This window comes from Maylandia zebra, linkage group LG3 (genome assembly GCF_041146795.1).
Source record: "Maylandia zebra isolate NMK-2024a linkage group LG3, Mzebra_GT3a, whole genome shotgun sequence".
In the NCBI taxonomy this organism is placed as follows: domain Eukaryota; kingdom Metazoa; phylum Chordata; class Actinopteri; order Cichliformes; family Cichlidae; genus Maylandia; species Maylandia zebra.
In genome coordinates, this window is record NC_135169.1 from 30,981,719 (window position 1) to 31,003,800 (window position 22,082).

At 44.7% G+C, this 22,082-nt stretch overlaps 1 protein-coding gene and 1 long non-coding RNA gene across 2 annotated transcripts in view; both read right to left on the bottom strand.

The window, feature by feature from the left end:
• Nucleotides 1–812: 812 nt before the first annotated feature.
• LOC143412406 (uncharacterized) lies at nucleotides 813–21,407 on the bottom strand. Its single transcript, XM_076881695.1, has 8 exons — nucleotides 21,203–21,407; nucleotides 20,800–21,060; nucleotides 20,314–20,562; nucleotides 19,976–20,089; nucleotides 13,154–13,204; nucleotides 12,991–13,056; nucleotides 1,347–1,409; nucleotides 813–1,235 (listed from the first exon to the last, which is right to left on the bottom strand). The coding sequence occupies exons 2-8, from the start codon at nucleotides 20,906–20,908 to the stop codon at nucleotides 1,228–1,230; spliced, it is 660 nt and encodes a 219-aa protein (XP_076737810.1). The 5' UTR covers nucleotides 20,909–21,060; nucleotides 21,203–21,407; the 3' UTR covers nucleotides 813–1,227.
• Nucleotides 21,408–21,963: 556 nt separating this feature from the next.
• Nucleotides 21,964–22,082, bottom strand: part of LOC143416470 (uncharacterized) — a 28,925-nt gene continuing 28,806 nt past the window's right edge. Inside the window, exon 3 of the long non-coding RNA XR_013096839.1 lies at nucleotides 21,964–21,976. This is a non-coding gene — a long non-coding RNA (uncharacterized LOC143416470). The remainder of the gene's footprint in view (nucleotides 21,977–22,082) is intronic.

Sequence of the window (22,082 nt, forward strand, 5' to 3'; positions counted from 1 at the left end):
CAGGCTACGTTGGTGATGCAGTTTTTTTTTTAAATGATATTTTTAAAAAAATATCATTTATTTATGTATGATATTTTTGTCATGCGATTTTAAAGCCGGTCCTACAACCGCATCCAAGAATAACATGCAGCTTATCTCAGAACTGTCGGTGAAAATTATTCTTGGAGCTAGGTTTAATTGAGCTGCATTTTAAAGAGGTGCAATTTCACAATTTGTGTATATTTTCTAAGTTCACTATTTTGTCATGTGTTGAGAAAAACACAGATTTAAAAATTACATGGTCTAATATTTACATTTGGCATATAACTGCAACATGCTTTTTTTCATTTTCTTTTTTTATAAAGACTCGAAATTCAAAATTTCAGACTTGTGACTTTACTTGGACTTTTACTTGAGACTTGCATATATATATATATATATATATATATATATATATATATATATGTACAAGTTATATCACATGTACAAGTTATCTTTTCCTTTAACTGCATCCTGTGACAGCAGCACACAGAGAGCTTCTCTCTGTAAATGTTCTACTTCACAGTCGTCTGTGTCAGATACATGCAGACTGCTGTCATGCTCTGTACTGTTAGTGACCGCTTTGCAGATAATACTCACACCTGTTTATTTCAGGTTTCCATGACAATGTTGATACAAATTGTTTAAGTGGTTGTGTTATTAGTTTGTGGATAATCTCATACAGGAAACGAAAATCAAACAAAATGTTTCAATGTAAAAAGATTTTATTTCTACCTTATTAATGATCAGAAAAATATACATGAAATACATTCAAATGTATTCACTGCCTATGATATAATTCTTATTTATATAATGTACGAGATCTTTGGACAAACACAGTTAAAGTATTTGTTGGTGCCCATATCAGTATTTACTTGTGAAACACTGCAAACACTGACTTTAAGTTGTGCTGTCAGATACTAAAGATCACATATTTCACACTTTGTTCTCACTGCTATTGGAACATGTTAGATACATTCAAGGTTTATTACAAAATCTTTATGAAAAAACTGAATATAAAGAGCATGAATATTAATACCTAATACACCTGCATTTGTTTGATACTAAAAGAGAGCAATATGTCTATATGATATTATGATGTAATATTGTAACTGCACATAAAGCTGAGCATGTCTGATATTTGGGCAGCAGAGGAGCAAGAGTGGCTTCATAAAAAGCTTCTTCTTGGCTTTGCTGCTACAGCTCTCCTCACTGACCTGTAAGACAAGCACAAAAAGACAAAGTGATTTCCAACATGTAAAGATATTATGAGCTGAAGACATTTAATATTGTGAAGAATAAATCAGCCTGCATGGCAGCAGAATTACTGAGAGAGCTTCCTGATGTGACTTCAGAATAAACTGCTGCATCAGCTGCAGGACTTGATTTTCCTGTGAATGAAGAGAAGATAATTGAGAACAATAATATCATTAACCAGGAGGAAACTGGATGTGTCCACTAATGCAAAGATAAAAAGTATGATCGATTTTATTAACCATGTAATGAGTACTTACGCATACATAAATATAAACTGTAAAATAAACAGATTTACATTTTAAGAGCAGATAAACATGTTGAACAATATTCAGTGGAGATGATGGCAGACTTTGCTCACCTTTGATTTTCTTGGGGTTATGGAAAAATTCTAGCTTATCCTCACATTTGGATTTATGTGTTTAGAATCTCACTGTAGGATTTGGTATAACCTTTTTGTATGCTTAGATAAAGTGTGTGTGTGTGTGTGTGTGTGTGTGTGTGTGTGTGTGTGTGTGTGTGTGTGTGTGTGTGTGTCAGTATGACCTCGTAAAAAAACTGCTTAGCTTTGCTTAATGATGTTTCACTATGTTATCTGCTAACTGTCTATAACTGTCAGATGTCTATTAATTTCACTGTGTGTTATACTTGTATAACTATGCATGTGACAAATAAAGAACCTTGAACCTTGAACTGTTAGGGCGTAGAAGGATGAAACTCCCAAGATGACAGGTGCCAGGAGCTTCCTGGGAAAAGACAGTGGGAGTTGCTATCTGCCCAGCAACAGCCCGTGGGACAGAAACCTGTTGTAACTAAAAGATACAGAGAGTTGTGTGTGTGTGTGTGTGTGTGTGGGGGGGGGGGGGGTATAAAAGAGGAGCTGAGACGTCCCAGGGGCAGAGCTGGGATGACTGTGAACTGTAATGTTTGATGTGTGTGTTGGCTCTCCTGCGCGCAGTAATAAATAGTTTGACCACAGCTCTTTCCGTGTTGCAGACTTTATTTACAAAATTCCACAACAAGCTTGGCATCATGAACAGGATGCTCCGAGTGTGGGCGCTGAGGAACGACCCCAAAGACGGCTGATCATGCCGAGGGAAAGAGTCAATCCTCGGTCCCACCAAAGCTTCAAAATGGGGGAGCTGTGGGGCGAGTCCTCAGCGACACACCGAGATCATCCAAAAGAATCTGCACCGGTGAGCTGTGTCCAGCCTATAGTATTTTGTGTATATATATATAAGTCACTTAAGTTCTCTGTTTGGTCAGGCCCAAGGATGGGTGAGATGGGGTGCTCCTCCGTGATATTTCACGGGGAAGTTCTAGGCCTAGCCTCGCTAAGGACGCTTAAGCCAGTAACATGGGATCCGGATCCTCCGAGACAGTCGGCACAGCTGAGTTAAGGGCCGGGGCGTGGACTGTCACACACGCTCCACCGGGTGGCCAAGGAAAGAACTAAATCTTTGACTCGATGATAAATAAAATGTAGAAGGCATGAAGTAAGTTGTGAGAAAGAAAAAGAAATGTTGACAAAGAAAGGGGCTAAATTGGCTGGTGTGCTAAGGATGAATGATGAAAAGAGATGTGTTATGGAGGAAGCAGAGAGACGCGAGAGAAAAGCAGCTTTTAAGGAGATGCCTTTTTGGGGAGAAAAAGGAAATGGATAGGAGACAGGCCCTGTTAAGTCTGCAGCTCCACTACACACACATACAAGCCATGATTCACTACCTTGTTTTTTTTTATGTCATTTTGCAGAAGCAGCAATGATAGCCACTCCGATCTGGAGTCCCGTCCTCCCCGGCAACCAAAACCACCGCGGCAAGAATAACAGCTCCAGAACTGAGCGTGGTCCCTCCAAAAACAAGCCCAACTGCTGTTGTGTAACCACCAAAGACCCCCACCTCAACCTCACCCCAAGGAGGAGAACACATATGCCATGAAAATGCTGAACAACCGTCTCTGGCCAGCTTTATACGCCTGCAAACAGCGCAGAGGTGAACCAGCTGATGCCAATAGATTTTACAGCCAGAGAGGGGAGGCGCAAAGAAAACAAAAAAAGGGAAAACAAAGTGCTGACCCCCACCACGTGCTGAGAGGAAGCACAGGCCAACGAGAGAGGAGGGGAAGAGGCAGAGGACGGCGAGGTGGGGTCAGGGCCAGGGTGTGGGTGCCTGAAGGTGGCCGAGGAAAGTGCTACAGCTGTGGAAAGGAGGGACATTTTAGGAGAGACTGTCCTCATCACAAACCCCTAGCCAAAGGACTGAAGGTGGAAGGGAGGAAGGGACTCTGGATTGAGCTGTAGGCTGTGGTTTGCCCACGTCACCATTAAAAAACAGCAAGGTGAAACAATGCGCACACACAAATAAGCAGAGAGTGTATTAACCTACAAATGCAGTTTCGAAAAAAAAAGGTGAGAAAGGAGGAGAGAGGGAGAAAGCTGACACAGAACCCGTGTCAGCGCCCCTCCCGCCTCTGTATAACACAGCACACAACACATCATTTTCCTGTTCACGCACCTCTACCCTTTTTTTCTGTGCTCATGCCCCATCACAGAAAGCCGAAGCTGACCTGGACTCCTGCTCTCCCCTCGACCCCCTTTGACGTGACCCTGACCCACCGCTGCAGCAGCTGGACCCACCACAACAACCCGAAAACCCCAACAGAGCTGCAGGAGGGGCACCTCACCCAGCGGAGACGGAGGGCGCTGAACCCAAGGCCTCCTCTCACTACACGGGAGGAGATCCCCAGACAGGCCTCAGCTGAAAGAGCTGTGACGTCAAGCCCAAAAGAGAGGCAGAGCATCAGAATGCTGACCTCTGCAACGCTGCATTAACACTATACAAGGCCGTGGCAAACCAGCATGGGGTGGCGTGGCAGGAGCAGAAGGAGCAATCGAGGTCAAAAGCCACTGCAGAAGAGACAAAACGCAGATCAAGATGCATGTTTCACCTGCAGCCAGAATGGACACTGGAGAAAGGACTGCCCCAATCTGGGTCAGAACCAGGGTGGACGGTGCAGTGACCAGCAGCAGCAGTGGTCGTAAGCAAACTGAAAGGAGGAGGGCAGGACCCCAGGGGGCGCTTCAGGCCGTGGTTTGCCCAAGACATCAGAACAGGGAAGTGATGCAAAAACACGAACACACACACACACACTGACTCAGGATGAAGTGATGCGCACACACACACACACATGCTGATGCAATGAAGAATGCTTTGCTAACAAGTACTCATGCTGATACGCAAAATGCTCCACACATACACATTGAACGCATTTCATGCAATCCAAAGGGCGCATATGTACATTTAAGCTTATAAATCTCTGCCTATGCATGGAATGTCTGTGTGTGGTGAGAAGGTGGAATTTCTTGTAGACTCCGGAGCCACTCTGTGTTATGTTCTCACCCTCCCTGAAATTCCAGCCAACGTTAGAAGGTACTCCCACTCTGTCTCTGCAACAGGGCATGTTCAAAGGGAAAATTTCACCATTCCCCTGTCCTGTATTGACGGACAGGGCCAAAAGTTAAAACAGTTTTCCATGGTCAGACTCATGTCCAGTAAATTTACTTAATGTGTAAATTAAACATAAATTTGATCTCCTGCCATGATGGCATTACAATCACACAGTCAGAATGTGACTATGCAATGGTTAAATACAGCCCTGTGACCCCTGCCTTCGTGTATGCATGGAAGCTGGGGGCAGGGCCACTCACTGAAAGTTTTTTTTTGTTTGTTTGTTTGTTGTTTTTGTTTTTGCTTTTTTATAAACAGCACGTGACTGCATGCCTCCAGATGCCTGTTTTGGCTGCTGACAGCCTGCACTGCACTTCTCACTGTGCTTCGCAGGGCCCTGATGTGAGACATGAGAAGGAGTGGTACAGAGTTGAAAATGATAAACTAACAGTGAAATGCTTATTTTAGAGCTTTACATTTGCTGCGCTTGCGATTTCACTCACTAAAGAACAAAAGGTTGTTTATAATGGATGCATCCACCCCACACATTTCCCCTGCTAGGTCCACTGACTACAGGTGGGAAGACCTGGGCAGATCTGTACACAATTGTAACAGATCTTGCGATTGGCAGGTCAGGGAGGACCCAAAAGTGTTGTTCTCCCTAAAAATTGAATGCTTATAAAACAGTTTTGTCTATTGTTATACTGTTCACTATGTTCACTCAGTTGAACTGGTGGATCCCACTGTTGATCCTTATTTAGTGCAGGCCACCCCGTGCAGACTCCTCTTATCCACTGCTCACAGAGGTGCCCGATGGCCTGTCAAGTCTAAATATGATGTGGGACTGATTAAAGATTGCAGACCAGCTATTATCATCTTGTCCTGTCAACTTAGTGGGATGAGAATTGATATGTAAATTAGTTGATTGTTATTAGATCAGGGAAAGATCATTTGATTGTAACACAAGTGAGTAGAATGTTGCAAAGGGTTAAATGTGGTTCCTGTTTCTGATGTATGTGAAGCTTGCACCTAGACATAAACACACACCTGAACTTGCTTTGTCAAGTCAAATACGTGACAGCATCTCACATATTTTTATTTTAAAAGCTAAATAACATGATTGGGTCTGTGACTAAACTGAGTGCAACAGTACAGACCTGGGGAAGAAACTCACATTCCAGTGATGAAACATTGCAATGAGGTGTTTAGTAAGCATCTGACACTAAACATTAGTGTTTTGTGAACTGTGCAGCTGCTAACAAAAAAAAAATCCTCTCTGTATTTAGCAGGTGGAACCCAGACTCTCCAGAACTGCTGGATATCTCGGAGCACTTGTGGGCAACCAGTGAATATGATGTGGGGGAAATGAATGGGGGTAGTGACTCTTAAGTCTGAGACAGAGTGATATTATACCCCTTATGTCAAACCGAGTGATTTATGGTCCCAATAAATTATCCGTGAGCTCAGGGGTAATAAAGGAAGTAATAAAAATATGATATTCATAAAAATATTATATAAATAAAATTATGATATTAACAGAGGTGGGTCGAGTATCCAAAAATTGTACTCAAGTAAGAGTAGCATTACTTTAAAATATTATTATTCAAGTAAAAGTGAAAAGTAGTCTTCAAAAATGTTACTCAAGTAAGAGTAAAAAAGTACTTGGTGAAAAGACTACTCAAGTAGCGAGTAACTGTTTGAAATGTCTGATTTATTTTATAAATAAATGCTATCAGACAAACAAAAATAAATAAATATACAAATTTTAGTATTTTTAAAAGGAATATATGTAAAAAGATCAAGAAAATTTTTTCCAGATTTCAGTTTTTCACAACATCAAGCTTTTTTCACCAATACCTACAGTAAATAATATAAATATATAAACAGTGCAAACAATTTCCAGTGACAAGATATGCTGTAAACTTTATATTCATTTTTGCTCCAAATGACACAGCAGCCTCAGAGAAAACATTACAACGAGGCAACTTTAACATATGTACATACAAGGCAGCTCAGTTTACCATAAATTGTATGGGTGTACATTTATTTCTGCATATTTAGCAAAAATGTGCCATTTCTTCACTTAGTGAAGTGATGGTTAAGCTTCAGCAGCAGTTTGCTCTCAAGGTTCTTGCTGTGAAGCTGTAACTGTTCAGCAGTGAACAGGAGTCCTGCATGACTGAGAAGTCCTTCACAAGCTACAGATGCAGGAAGAGCTGTATTGATTTTGATCAACAGCTTCTTGATGTGAGGAACGCCATGCAATAGATCCACACCTCCAGTGAATGGACATGAAAGGTACCTCTCCAGTTCCCCTGCTTCTGGCTTTCCTGACCCCATGGATCCATCATCTTAGTCGGTTAGGCTGCTGTTTGTGCTGGCATCATCCAGCTCTGAGTCTAGGTAATGTCTGATGAAGTTGAGACCTGTGGAAAGATGTATGGTTTTCAAAAGAATTAGGTCTGGTCATTATAGTGCTGTATACACTGCTAAGCTGCAGATGTTTAGCAAGAAGATTTGATCACACTGGAGATGTTTTTTACTAACTCTTGTAGAAAAACAAAATCCTGTCATTCATATCCCGCACAAACAGTTTGCAATGAATTCCAGATTAAGTTCAAAATAAGAATGCATGCAAGGCTAAGCAGTGCTAGCCAATAGATCCTCCTGTTTGGCTGTTACTCTGGGAAAAGATGAGAAAGACATTGATGGAAGCCGTGACTGGAGCTGCGATGTAGCCTATATAATATTTATATTGTACGAACATGATAATTATGTATATTGTAATAACGTGATATTATATTGTTCAAACGTGAAAGGTATATTGTACTAACATGATAGTATATTGTACAAACATGAAAAGTATATTGTTAGAACTTTTCACTTTTCTATTTTTCTTTTGGCTGGGTGGCAGCTCTACGCTTCTGTATCCGAGGCTTTGCAATGTGGCCTCACAAAATTGTGACGACTACAACAACCATGAAAAGAGTTGGATGGACATTGCTGCTCAATTGCAGCTGCCTGGTCAATGTTTTCCATTAGTAATTTAGCAAAGTTGATGGTGTGTGTGTGTGTGTCTGTAAGACAGAGAGAGGGAGAGCGAGAGACAGATTTTGTATGATAAGCTTCATGTTATGGACGCACAGTTTGAGCACTCAGGTCGCATCAGAGCATCAGGCCGTATAGTGTGAGACCCTGCATCGTGACCTATGAATTTCTAACCCCTGCGATTCAATTGTACAGTTTGAGCAGGAGCTGAATAACGTGACTGAAAAAAATCGCACAGTGTTTGCCCAGCTTAATGCAGACTGTTTAAACTAAACAAGCTGCTTTTTCACATAATAAATCCTGCTAGCCGCAGTATTGCCTTCTGTTTTAACAGTTAAAGCAGTAGAGACGAGCTGTTTGCATGCGCGTGGAACTCCAGCGTCATTAACTAGGCGAGCTGTTAGCTTATAGCTCACGCTAGCTAACCAGCGAGCAGTTAAAAGGACAGCCGAAGCTGCACAAAAACCCCACAAATTTGTCTCACTACAACGTAGCGCCGAAAATATGACTCGCAGCTCGAGCTCAACACAGCTGCTGTAACATAAGACTGACATCCAGCTAACTACAGCTAAAAAGATATTTAGAGAAAACTTACCGCTTCCTCAGGTTACATGAGTTGAGTTGTTTCACGCTGAAAAGTTGTTGTTTTGGCTCTCACTGAAGACACCGACACTGAAGACATAGCTGTTCTTTTGTACTGCTTTTATGCGAAACATTCTTTGTATATGAGGCCAAGGGTGTTCATCCTTTTCAGCTCTAGCGTAGACAATTGGCTCTGCCATGTTTTCATGTTTCTTCTTTGAAACGTTTGGGCTGCTCTGCCCGGCACAGTTTCAAACTGGTCATGTGACTGCATAGCCACATCTGATTGGTAAAAAAGTTACCGGAAACTCCACTGGCGGCATGTTATCTAATGTGTTAAACTAATCATTTTTTTAAAAGTAACGAGTCGAATTTTGCAAATGTAGCGGAGTAAAAGTACCGTTTCTTCTTCACAAATGTACTCAAGTAAAAGTAAAAAGTATCGTGCAAAAAAGGTACTTTAAAAGTAAATTTTTTTCAAAAACGTACTCAAGTAAATGTAACGGAGTAAATGTAACTCGTTACTACCCACCTCTGGATATTAATATAATTATGATATTCAGCAAATTATGATATTCAGCAAATTATGGTAGTTCATAACTCATTATTTCCAAAAAAATAAAAAAAATAATTTGATTATTAAAAAATAAAGCTTTTATATCAAATAGCATTCTTTAATTTTAAGCCATTAAAAAGTTTTTTACTTTTTATGCTTAAAAAACGCCATCTGGTGGTGGGTCAGTGCATGTGCACGCGCGTGCGCGCCCCGCGCCTGTGTGTCTGTGCGCGCCCATGCGCGCGCCTGTGTCAGGGTCCGTGCTTGTGTGTGTGTGTGTGAAAATGTCTTAAACCAGAGTAAAAGTGCTTAGTTAAACTTGTGCTTTTGTAACGTTCAGTATAGGGCTGCCAAGATTAGTCGACTAGTCACAATTACGTCGACTATCAAAATCGCCGACGACTGATTTAATAGTCGACGCGTCGTTTGAAGCTTTGTAAGATCACAAAAGACGCAGGAATAAGTAGTAGGATTTAAGAGTATAATAACGGACTGAAACAGAAGATGGCAGCACTGTATGTACAAGGATGCCAGCTGCCGTTAAACCCAGAAGAAGAAGAAGCTGTGTCCCAGAATTCATAGCGCAGCCCAGCTCAGTTTCCAACAATGGCGGCAGCTAGTTAGTTTTAATATTACTCTTATTATTCTTTCTGGGTCACAAAATAAACATTTAACATATTTTCAGGCAAGAATGTAACTGTGTAAACCTCAAATATCTGCTCAGTTTATCAAGACACCACATATTTTCAAAAGCGCTCCGACGTCTGTTACCCGCTAGCTCAATAGCTAGCCGGGGGCAAAGCTCACTAGAGCCGGTGAGAACCCCGGACTCCGGGCAAATCGTTTTCAAACCTACCGCCGTCTTTCGCTACTCAGGTTAAACATATTTAAGTCACTTAGATAACTTAAAATGTTATTGTTTGGCTTTTTTTTTAGGATTTTATTTATTCCTGAGTAAATCGGTTTGGCTGAGATTAAAGTTATAGTTTTTACACAGCTGAATAAACGTCAAGCAGACAACTGATTATCAGAAGTGTGAGATGCTCGAGAATATACTCCGGTGTCCCGTTATATTTTAGATAGCAAGGAGTTTATTAAACTCACCGAAACAATCTGCAAATTTCATTAAAATTTAATAAACTATCATCTTGTCTTTATTTTTAGTTAGCACATACCTTAAACACTTAAAGCTGTAAGCTAATGATAGTTATATAAGAGCAGATGTATGCCGGTGCAATAAGCTGTACATTTTACGTCCAATGGATGCATGATCTGATTAGTCGACTAATTGCAAAAATAATCGGTGACTATCAAAACAATCGTTTGTGGCAGCCCTAGTTCAGTATGCCGGGAGATACAGGTTGCATGCCTTGTTGGAAAACTTTATTTCAATTTATTTGCATTTGTTTAATCCGAACAAGGAGATTTAGAATCAAAGTCCGAGTGGCAAAAAACTCTCACGATCCCCGAAAAACTACCCCAAGCATAAGCGCACTGCAGCTCCCAGCAAAAACCTCCTGAAAAATCCTCCGTCTTTCTCCAAAAAATGTACAACAACAAAAAAAACCTAGAATAACTCGATAGGCACTCCCACTCTATTCCCAAAACCCTTAAAAAATCCTTAGTCTTTTTTCTCAAATTCAGCGCACCGCGGCTCCCACCCAACCCTTAGGCAAACAAGCAGGAAACCTGAAAAAAACCTCCGTGTTTTTATCCAAATACGCGCAACAAAAAACTCCTAGAATAACTTGTTAGGGAACCCTCTATTCCCAAAACCTTATATTCGATAACAGGCAATACTCCTGAAAAAAATCCTTAGTCTTTTTTCTTCAAACCAGCCCTCTTACTAGCTCCGTCCCAAATTCAGCGCACAGCCTAAGTTCTCCGTCCCTCTTACTCGCACCAAGCCACAGCCAGCGCACAATTTTTTCCCCTTGTTACTCGCTCTGTATCTGCTCCTTAATGATTCTGGCTCTTCGTTCAAAGAGGGAGACCAACTCCGCCTCCGAGGCGTGCCTAACTTCGCCCCGCTGCCAATCACATAACAAGTGGGCGGCTACCGCCGCACCCTGGTTAGCCAATCGGATACAGGTCTGATTTACCTTATCTGCGATAGGTGCAATCTCTTGCTCTCGTTCAGGATAAATAATCTTAAATTTAACTCTTTTTTTTCTCCCAGAAAAAAAAGACTTTTCTCTCTTTTTCTTAAAACAACATGGACACCAGACCTGCCAACCTCACTGTGGTCTCTCAGACCCCAGTAACTAGCTACAGAGCCTCCGCCATGCCAACAGAACTCACACAATTGCATCTTTGTAGGGTTCAGCCAGCCCATGCTAATCCAATGGAGGAGAGATTCCATCTCAGCTCCGGCGGGTTTTGGGGCTACGCCTTTAGCCTTAGAGAGCTAAAAGCAGGTGAAAGTTTTGGCCCGCTAACACCACGGATCGCCTTTACTTCCTCTGACTGGGCTGTTTTGACCCTCATCGTCACCCCTGAAGTTCAGAAGAGCCTGCGGCAAACGAGTTCGCAGCAACCGCGAACCAGGGACCAGCAGACGCAGACGCATCCGGCTTTCAAAGAGGCCCACGCATTTCCGACATTCAACCAGCAACACCATCAGCACCGACCTTTAAACATGGTGAGAAAAACAGTCACATACACGCAGTGGGAGACTAAAAGCACGCCATTTTGTCGGTGGTTTTGTAGAGCCAGTCGGCATCATCATACAACCGATGATGCTCACACGGAAGAGTTTGTGTTGAACTTTTCAAACACCCAGTCTGGTGTTTTCAACACCATGCTTCGAATTCCCACTCAGGACTGGTTGAAGATGGTGGGCGAAAAGAGTGGGAAAATATTAGAGCTTTTTAAGCTGAGTAAAACTACAATTGAACTGGTCCTAGTTGGAAAAACGCCGCCACGTTCTACATAGCACCGCCCCTCATCCGGCCCCTTTACCCCTCCCCCACCCCCGCCTCCTCCTCTCCCAGTCCTTTTAAAAACCACAACGTTCGTTTCTTCTCCACATCATCTAAACAATCATGACTCACCATAGCTTCGGAGCCCCCTCTGCTGCATCTCCAGCTGATTCTACTCCACCACCGAGTCCACTGATGGCTCTGGCTACCCCACCTCAGAGCCTCAACGTCTCCGGCCACTATGCTTCCAGATACTCCGCCGCCGCCCTCATCCCCTCAAGGCTGGAACTCACCCAGCCATCTGCAACTCGCCGCTCTCGGTTGGCAATCCCCAGACCAGACCCCCCGGCAACACTTCAGTCTCCGGTGCCTCGCTCTGGGCTTTGGGCGACCCTGTATGCCGGGCCCTTTTCCGAGAGCCTGAAGACATCGATCCCCACCCCGGCAAGACAGCCTTCGGCCATGGACAACGACAAGGCGGCGAGTCTGCTCCCCACCACTGTTTTTTAACTTACAAAATTAACTGTCAAGTACCTTATTAACTCGCTAATCCAGAAACACTGGCAAGAAGTCTGTCAAGGATGTGAGGTCTCCCACCCCTCGCAGAGACGACATTCTTGTCTTTTCCCGCTGGAAAAATATTACTTTTTCAGGTACTATGATGAACTCTGCAAAAGATTATGGAATGGGCATTTCACCAACACATTATTGCAAAGTTTGCGGTTAGAGGGTTTTTCACCACCAGCGGCTCAAGTCAGAGGCGTTGCCCAGGCATATCTGTTTGAACTCAGAGACGCCCGCGACATTGAGGCCACGCTGCAAGAAACTGACGCCTGCGTCACTGAGGTGACCAGGACTGTAATTCATAAAGTGCTCGACGAGAATTACACATTGTGGCTCTCCTAGTAATTGTTTTTCCTCCCTTCCCTATTATTTTCTCAATGTTTTTTTTTTCTTACTTTTTAGCTTTGTTGTTGTTTTTTTATTGTTTGTTTGTTTTCTTACTTTTCAGCTTTGTTTTTACCCGTTCAAATGCATTGTTTTTTTTTTCATTACATCAAAATAAAAAACTGTTTTGGAAAACCGTTACATCAAATAAAACCTATCAGTGAGAATAATTACCAATGTATATTTTGCATTTAAATTTTAAATTTTGTGCACTCACTTGTCTTCCTAATGACTTTGAGCTGAATCACGGATGTGACATTGGTGAAATCACCTTCTGCTGGACCTGAAATAATAATCTTATTGACTTTCATGTTAAACACAGTTATTGTATAATCATTCAGCTTCCACAAGCTTTATATTAATGAAAGTGTATACTTTACCATTTTCAGTGTTTTCACATCTTCTGACTGTCTCATAGACACAAAGATCACCTGCAGGTCAGAGAAAATCAGTCAGCTCATGTCTGTGAACCTAATTTAAAAACAAATATTATTGAATAACATTTATATGAAAAGCTGCAGCAGATTTACTAAGTATAGTCTTGTTGCAAATAGCATCAGAATATTTGAAACTACATGAAAAACTAACCATGAAGAAGAGGGGAGTACACTTGCTGCTGAACTTCATCCTGATTTAGAGTCTGCTCATTAGCAGCACCTTTATTAAAAATGTAATATAAGACTGATGGAAGTGGGCCAGGTGTTCCACGTCGCCGGGGCTCCGGCACCCGCCCCCGGTCCAGGAGGGACGTACCACATCCCGGTAAGATGTCAAGGGGGTATACGCCACACTTTGGTGGACACGGGCTGCATGCAGACCCTGGTTCACCAAATTCTGGTTCGGCCAGGGCATTGCTGGAGGCAGAGTGGGTGGAGGTGAAATGTGTGCACGGGGATATTCACAAGTATCCGGTAGTGTCGCTGCTCTTAAAATTTAGGGGCAAAACACTTAGAGTAAAGGCGGCGGTCAGTCCGCGCCTGTCACATCCCCTAATTTTGGGCACAAATTGGCCGGGGTTTCACAGATTCCTGGGGCAATACGTGGAGATGCAATCGCAACCTATAAATTGATGTAATGTCTGCAGTGACGCGGGGTCGACCGACACTGACTCTGGGGGGAAGGAGGCGGCGGGGACCTCTACAGAGGCCCAACTGCCTCCCGTTATAGACTCCATGGAAGATTTTCCACTATAGCAGTCTTGGGACGACACCCTAGGCTCAGCCTACGACCAGGTGATAGATATTGATGGCCCCACTTCCGATTACGGAATGATCGGCTTTATTGAGTGAGTCACAACACTCGCACGAATGAAATCCCTACCCAGTTGTTGGTGTCGCAAAGCTGCCAGGAAACGATTTTCCAGGAGGCTCATTCAAACCCCATGGCAAGGCATTTAGGATGCGAGAACACTCTGGAGCGTATAATGGCCCGATTCTATTGACCGGGCATTTGGGGTGGTGTGCGCCACAGGTGCGTGTTGTGCCCAGAATGCCAGCTGGTTAACCAGCCAGCCATCCCAAATGCGCCATTCCGCCCATTGCCATTGATGGAGATCCCATTTGAAGGCATTGGTATGAATCTCATCGGGCCATTCCACCGGCGTGCACGCGGCTATCGCCTTGTGTTGGTCCTGGTGGATTATGCAATACAATACCTGGAAGCAGTGCTGCTGCGCACCATTTTGGCGAAAAGTGTGGCGCAGGCACTGTTTCAGGTTCAAGGTTCAAGGTTCTTTATTTGTCACATGCCTAGTTATACAAGTATAACACACAGTGAAATGTAGCCTGACACGCTCCTCGACATGTGCAAAAATGGGGGGGGGGGGGGGGGGGGGGGGGTAGAGGAAGAACATATATATATATATATATATGTAGTATATAGCACGGAGGGAGGTTAGCCAACTAACGGAGTTGCAGAAAGGTGCGACAAAGAAGGTGCATAAGAAATACAGCAAGCTGTCCATACCTGAGGCCTTGGAAACTGCCAAGCAAAGACTCACAGCCTTGGCCAGCCGCTTGAGGAGGTACACCAGAGAGATAGAAGGCAGGAGAATAAACCAGCTGTTCTCCACAGAACCAGCAAAGGTGTACTCTCAGTGGCAAGGGAACAATAATAATAAGAGAACAGCACCACCCAGGCTGGAGACCGAGCAATACTGGAAGAGCATATGGGAGAAGGACGCAACCCATAACGGCAATGCTTAGTGGCTAGTGGATCTGAGGGCAGACCACAGCGACCTCCCTGAACAGGGTCCAGTAACCATCACAGTGGCAGATATCCAAGAAAGGGTCTCCAGTATGAAGAGTTAGACAGCACCAGGGCCCGACATGGTTCACGCCTACTGGCTAAAGAAGCTGACTGCACTCCACGAGCGTCTGGCAGCACAAATGAACCAGCTGCTAGTTAACGAGAGACACCCGGAATGGCTAACCGAAGGTCGGACGGTCCTGATCCCCAAGGACCCCAAGAAGGGACCGGTCCCCTCCAACTACCGACCAATAACCTGCCTCAGTACTACATGGAAGCTCCTGTCAGGCATCATATCGGCTAAGATGAACAGGCACATGGGTCAATACATGAGCGGGACACAGAAAGGAATTGGCAAGAATACCAGAGGCGCAAAACACCAGCTACTGGTAGACAGAACAGTCAGCCGAGACTGCAAGACCAGACTGACCAACCTGTGCACTGCCTGGATTGATTACAAGAAGGCCTATGACTCAATGCCCCACAGCTGGATACTGGAATGCCTAGAATTGTACAAGATCAATGGGACCCTAAGAGCCTTCATCAGGAACTCAATGGGGATGTGGTGCACAACACTAGAGGCCAACTCCAAGCCCATAGCACAAGTCACCATCAAGTGCGGGATCTACCAAGGAGATGCTCTGTCCCCACTGCTGTTCTGCATAGGCCTGAACCCCCTCAGTGAGATCATTAACAAGACTGGCTACGGATACCGACTACGGAACGGAGCAGTTGTCAGCCACCTCCTGTACATGGATGACATCAAGCTGTGTGCCAAGAGTGAACGAGACATCGATTCACTGATCCACACTACCAGGCTATATAGCAATGACATTGGAATGTCGTTCGGACTGGAGAAGTGTAGTCGGATGGTAACAAAGAGAGGGAAGGTAGTCAGAACTGAGGGGATTGAACTACCAGAAGGCAACATTGCAGACATAGAGGACAGTTACAAGTACCTGGGGATCCCGCAGGCAAATGGGAACCATGAAAAGGCCGCTAGAAAAGCTGCAACCACCAAGTACCTGCAGAGGGTCAGGCAAGTCCTGAGGAGTCAGCTGAATGGTAAGAACAAGATCCGGGCCATCAACACGTACGCCCTGCCCGTGATCAGGTACCCTGCTGGGGTAATAGGCTGGCCAAAGGAGGAGATAGAAGCCACTGACATAAAGACAAGAAAGCTCCTTACCATGCATGGAGGGTTTCACCCAAGTCCAGCACCCTGAGGCTGTACGCTAAGCGGAAGGAAGGGGGCCGGGGACTGGTGAGTGTCAGCACCACAGTCCAGGATGAGACAACGAACATCCAAGAATACATTGGGAAGATGGCCCCAACTGACCGAGTGCTCAGTGAATACCTCAGGCAGCAGAAACCCAAGAAAGAGGAGGGAGACGAGGAACCATCATGGAAGGACAGGCCCCTTCACGGTATACCACCGGCAGATAGAGGAGGTGGCTGATATCCAGAAATCCTACCAGTGGCTGGACAAAGCTGGACTGAAAGACAGCACAGAGGCACTAATCATGGCAGCACAAGAACAAGCTCTGAGTACAAGATCCATAGAGGCTGGGGTCTATCACACCAGGCAAGACCCAAGGTGCAGGCTGTGTAAAGATGCCCCAGAGACAATCCAGCACATAACAGCAGGGTGCAAGATGCTAGCAGGCAAGACATACATGGAACGCCATAACCAAGTGGCCGGCATAGTGTACAGGAACATCTGTGCTGAGTATAACCTGGAAGTCCCGAGGTCAAAATGGGAGATGCCCCCAAGGGTGGTGGAGAATGACCGAGCTAAGATCCTGTGGGACTTCCAGATACAGACGGACAAAATGGTGGTGGCTAACCAACCGGACATAGTGGTGGTAGATAAACAGAAGAAGACGGCCGTAGTGATCGATGTAGCGGTTCCGAATGACAGCAATATCAGGAAGAAGGAACACGAGAAGCTGGAGAAATACCAAGGGCTCAGAGAAGAGCTCGAGAGGATGTGGAGGGTGAAGGTAACGGTGGTCCCCGTGGTAATCGGAGCACTAGGTGCGGTGACTCCCAAGCTAGGCGAGTGGCTCCAGCAGATCCCGGGAATAACATCGGAGATCTCTGTCCAGAAGAGCGCAGTCCTGGGAACAGCTAAGATACTGCGCAGGACCCTCAAGCTCCCAGGCCTCTGGTAGAGGACCCGAGCTTGAGGGATAAACCGCCCGCAGGGGCGTGCTGGGTGTTATATATATAAATATATATATATATATATATATATATATATACACATTGGGTGAATGTGCAGTAGTAGCAGCAAGCAGGTGAATTCTGTACATTAATATGAATAGACATCTGACTATTTTACAGGATAGACAATATAAGCATATTTAAAATTAAAGGAATTTGGAATGTACATTGTGCCTTGGTTTAGAGTGTCTGGAAGAGAGTCCTGTCTCAGTCAATTATAGTGATGTGAGAGGGCGGGTGTGTGTGTTTAGGGCCCGGATGGCTTGGGGATAGAAGCTCCTCTTGAGTCTCTCTGTCTTTGCCCGGATGATGCGGAACCTTCTACCAGATTGCAGAAGTTGGAACAGTTTGTTGCCAGGATGGGACGGGTCCTTCAGTATCTGCGCTGCTCTAGTCCGGCATCTCCTGGTGTAGGTGTCCTGAAGCGGGGGGAGAGCAATCCTGCAGCAGCGTTCTGCTGTACGGATCACTCTCTGGAGAGCTTTTTGGTCCTTCACACAGCTGTTCCCAAACCACGATGTCATGTTCTGTGTGAGGATGCTCTCCACAGCGCCTGTATAGAAAATCCTGAGGATCTTTGGAGAGACCCTGAACTTCCTCAGTTGTCGTAGGTGATACAGGCACTGCCTAGCCTTTTTGGTCTGGACCTGAATGTGGGCAGCCCATATCAGGTCTGAGGAGATGTGGACACCAAGATACTTGAAGGACTGCACCCTCTCCACTGGAGCTCCATTGATGATAATGGGCTTGTAGTCTCTGTGCTGACTCCTTCTGAAGTCCACCGCCAGCTCCTTGGTCTTGCCAACGTTCAGCTGGAGGTGGTTGTCCTGGCACCATGATGCCAGATTCTTCACTTCATCCATGTAGGCCGCCTCATCGTTGTTGGAGATAGCACCCAACACCACTGTGTCGTCAGCAAACTTCACAATGGTGTTGGAGCCGTGGGTGGCCACACAGTCTGAAGTATAGAGGGAGTAGAGGAGTGGCGAGAGGACACATCCCTGAGGTGCTCCTGTGTTCTCTCGCCATGTTATCTCCCATGTCGGTATTCTGAAAGAAATACTGACATGGGCACGTCGTTCATGTCTCACACACTGAAGGAATTGGGGGGGTGCTCGACCTGATTAAGGAAAACTGGGAGGAAGGGTCGAGCCCCGCGAAGAATGAGATTCAATACGTGCTGGACCTGAGAGCAAAACTGCACAGGTTGGGGAGGTTGTCACGGGAAAATCTGCTCCAGGCCCAGCAGCATCAGCAAAGCCTGTACAACAGAGGGACTAGGCTCAGGCAATTTTCACCAGGAGACAAAGTGCTTGTATTGCTCCCTTCCTCCAGCTCCAAATTACTTGCCAAGTGGCGAGGGTCCTTTGTGGTCACACGGCGAGTGGGGGATGTTGACTATGAGGTAGCACGGTTGGACAGGGGAGGAGCTACACAGATTTACCACCTCAACCTCCTTAAAGCATGGAAAGAGGCTGAAACCGCTGCTCTTCCCACCTCCCTCCATTGTGATGACCATCTCATACAGGCCCAGAGAGCGGATGTTGCTGCACTGCAACAGTGCATTGCTGATGTGTTCTCCCCCCTACCCGGCCGTACTTCTCTCATAGAGCAGCTTGGCGTGACGGTGCATTCACGTAATGCCTTTTGTGCATAATTTTATATTGTTGTTAATAATAAATTAATTAAAGCAACAAAACAACCTCAAGAGCCGGTTCGGAGCCGAAAGAGCCGGCTCTTTTTAGTGAGCCGAGCTGAAAGAGCCGGTTCTCTAAAAAGAGCCGGAAATCCCATCACTAGTACCCAATGCCCCGGGTCGACGAGCTCCTGGAAAGGTTAGGCACTGCTCGTTGTTTAACGACGCTGGATTTGGCCAAGGGCTACTGGCAGATTCCCTTGTCTGTGGAGTCTAAGGAAAAACAGCCTTCTCCACACCGTACAGGTTGTACCAATTTGTCACACTTCGGTTGGCTTTTTCGGAGCCCCCGCCGCCTTTCAGCACCTTATGGAGTGGGTGCTGTGGCTGCACGCTGCATATGCTGCCGCCTACCTGGATGGTGTTATCATCTACAGCAACACCTGGGCGGAGCATGTGCAGCGGGTGTCCTTTTATTCTGCAGACAGATGCCTCGAACAGAGGGCTGGGGGCCATTTTGTCCCAGCAGGTAAGGGGAGTCGACCGTCCCACTCTCTACATCAGCCAGAAGCTCACGGACTGGGAGACCCGCTACAGCACAGTGGAGGAGTGCCTGGCAATCTGGTGGGTGGTCGACTCCCTTCGTTACTACCTCCTGGGACGGCCATTCACCCTCTGCTCAGGCCATGCCCTGCGGCAGTGGCTCCACCGCATGAAGCAGGTCTCTGGCCTGCTGCATAGGAGGGGTGACGCAGTGTGCTCGCGGGGCAGGGCAAGGAACAGGTGTGCCTGGCCAGGTAATTGACTTTGGGTTCTGTTTTATGTTGTTGACAGTGACGAGCAAGGAGGGAAGTGAGCAGCAAGCCACCAAGGAGTGTCTGCTTCCTGTGCCTCGGTAGCTGAAACAACAATGTGTGTGGCTAATAAAAGGGCTGCTGCTCAGCTGCAACCTTGTGGCTGTGTGTGTTTTCAGGGTCGTAGTTGACAAAGACTTTTGCTTAAACATGGTTATGGCTTTTATACTAATGTAATTAATTTCTAATTTTATTTATTTTAATTTTTAAAAACATAAAAAAACAAAAAAAGGTCTCACCTTTGGACCGTCTGCAGCAAAACAACAGTGGAAGGAAAATAAACATGAATCCAAGAATTAGTCTAAAGATCATCAGAAGAGGAAATGAAGAGCTCTCAGGTGTGGACACAGCTACTGTAAAGGAGAATGTCTAATTTTTAATAAATTATTTAACTTAATAAAATAAGATGAACGAAGTTTACAAAGTACTTCAATAAAGAAATAAAACTGATGCTAAACATTACTGATGAAACAATGTACATGTACCTCGTATTTGCAGTACATGAGGTACGTGAATATAAATAATTCATCTGTTATAAATCACAGAAAAAAATAAAAGATTTTTTGATCCTGCTCACCTTTAACTGACATCCAGCTCTGTGCTGACTCTCTTCCTGAGTACTGACACTTGTAGAAACCTTCATCAGACTTTGACACTGCAGAGATCTTCAGCTCCCCTCGGGGATCATTTTGAATAAGTTTGTCATTGTAATAGAAAAACACATTGGAAAGTATTTTTTGTGTTCTCAAACTGCAGGTCAGACTAACAGAAGCTCCCTCAGTCACAGGATGAACAGGACTCACCAGGATAGGACCATTACCATCATCTGTGACACAATCACACACAATTGTTTCAGTCACATCAGCTGGTGAACACTTTTAGAAAAAGCTGACAAACAATAATAAGAACAGATTGTACAAATGCTCATCATGAAGATCTGATCTTGTGTATTTAAAAACCGCTATTTCTCCAGATAAATTACACACATACAGCAAAGCTGGGACAAATGTTCATGTGACATCTAAATCATTCAAATCCAAGAAGTAAATGTATAATAACATACTCTGTACAGTGATGTTGACTGCACTGCTGAACTCTCCTGATCCAGACTCACACCAGTACACTGCAGTATCTGACTTTGATGTGTTGATGTCACATGTGGATCCAGTCATTCTCCTACAGTCAGAGTACAGTCGGCCGTCCTCAGAGAACTTCCTCACTCTCCACTCAGGGAAGTTTCCCTCACAGGTCAGTGAGACAGAGTCAGAGGTGAAGTGTTGCACTCTGTCAGGACTCACTGTGAGAGACGCTGCTGAATGAACATCTGGAAACAACATGCAGGGAAGAGACAAAGCTCACAGATGTTAGGATTCAAAATATCAAATTAATATTAGAAAAAAAAATGATGAGCTGAATCTTGGTGGTTTACAGTGATGGGACAACTTATTAGACAGAATCACACTGACCTGCAGACCAGACAAACTTTGGTTGACTGTGATCAGTGTGATACTCTGGGTCTCCTCTTCCAGCTCTGCACACATATCCTGCTGTGTGTGTCTGTCCATGAATGATGTAGGAGTCCTGTGCAGTCCCACTGCCATCAGGTAGCAGCTCATAACTGGAGGATTTCTCTGATAGATCAGGAACAGCTTTATACCAGTAGAAGCTCCATCCTGCAGATGGATGTTCAACCTCACAGTTCAGAGTTACTGAGGCTCCAGGACTCAGCCATGATGGAGACACAGTGAGGACAGGACGGGGTTCATCTGTTCAACAAAGATTTTCTCTCAATCTTTCGTCTCTTAACTCTGAATTCAATGTCACTAAAATGTTGACTCACAATATTTATGATGAACTTTAAGAGTGAGACTATCTAAACATGTCAAATATCTCAACATGTACTAATAAAAACACATTTTTACAAACTGTTGTGATTTTTGGTTTGTTAACTTTGAACTCACCAGTTTTCCCAATCCTGACTGACTGGCTGTCCTCTGTGTAGTAAACTGGGTTTCCTCTTCCTCCTCTGCACCTGTAGAGTCCTTCCTGTGAGACACGGATTTGTCCATTTGAGTGGAAAACTGCATCTTGTGTGGTCAGGGCTTCAGAGGATTTCTCATCTCTGTACCAGTAGTATTTCCATCCAGATGATGATGATGGGTTCACAGAGCAGGTCAGGGTCACACTTCCCCCTACTGGAACAGCTGTGTTATCAGCTCTCAGTTTGGCCTTTGGTTTATCTGCAGTTCAGTTTAGAAAAAGAACAAAAGTCAATGACTGAATCAAACCAGTTGAAATAACTTGGTGGAAATATGTCAATAATAAATATCACATAACTTTAATGGT

Coding starts and splice junctions, on each gene's coding strand:
- LOC143412406 (XM_076881695.1), bottom strand. CDS start 20,908: ATGACTGGATCCACATGTGACATCAACACATCAAAGTCAGATACTGCA. Junction 20,563..20,799: donor AGTCAACATCACTGTACAGA/GTATGTTATTAT, acceptor ATTGTGTCACAG/ATGATGGTAATGGTCCTATC. Junction 20,090..20,313: donor GAGCTGGATGTCAGTTAAAG/GTGAGCAGGATC, acceptor TCTCCTTTACAG/TAGCTGTGTCCACACCTGAG.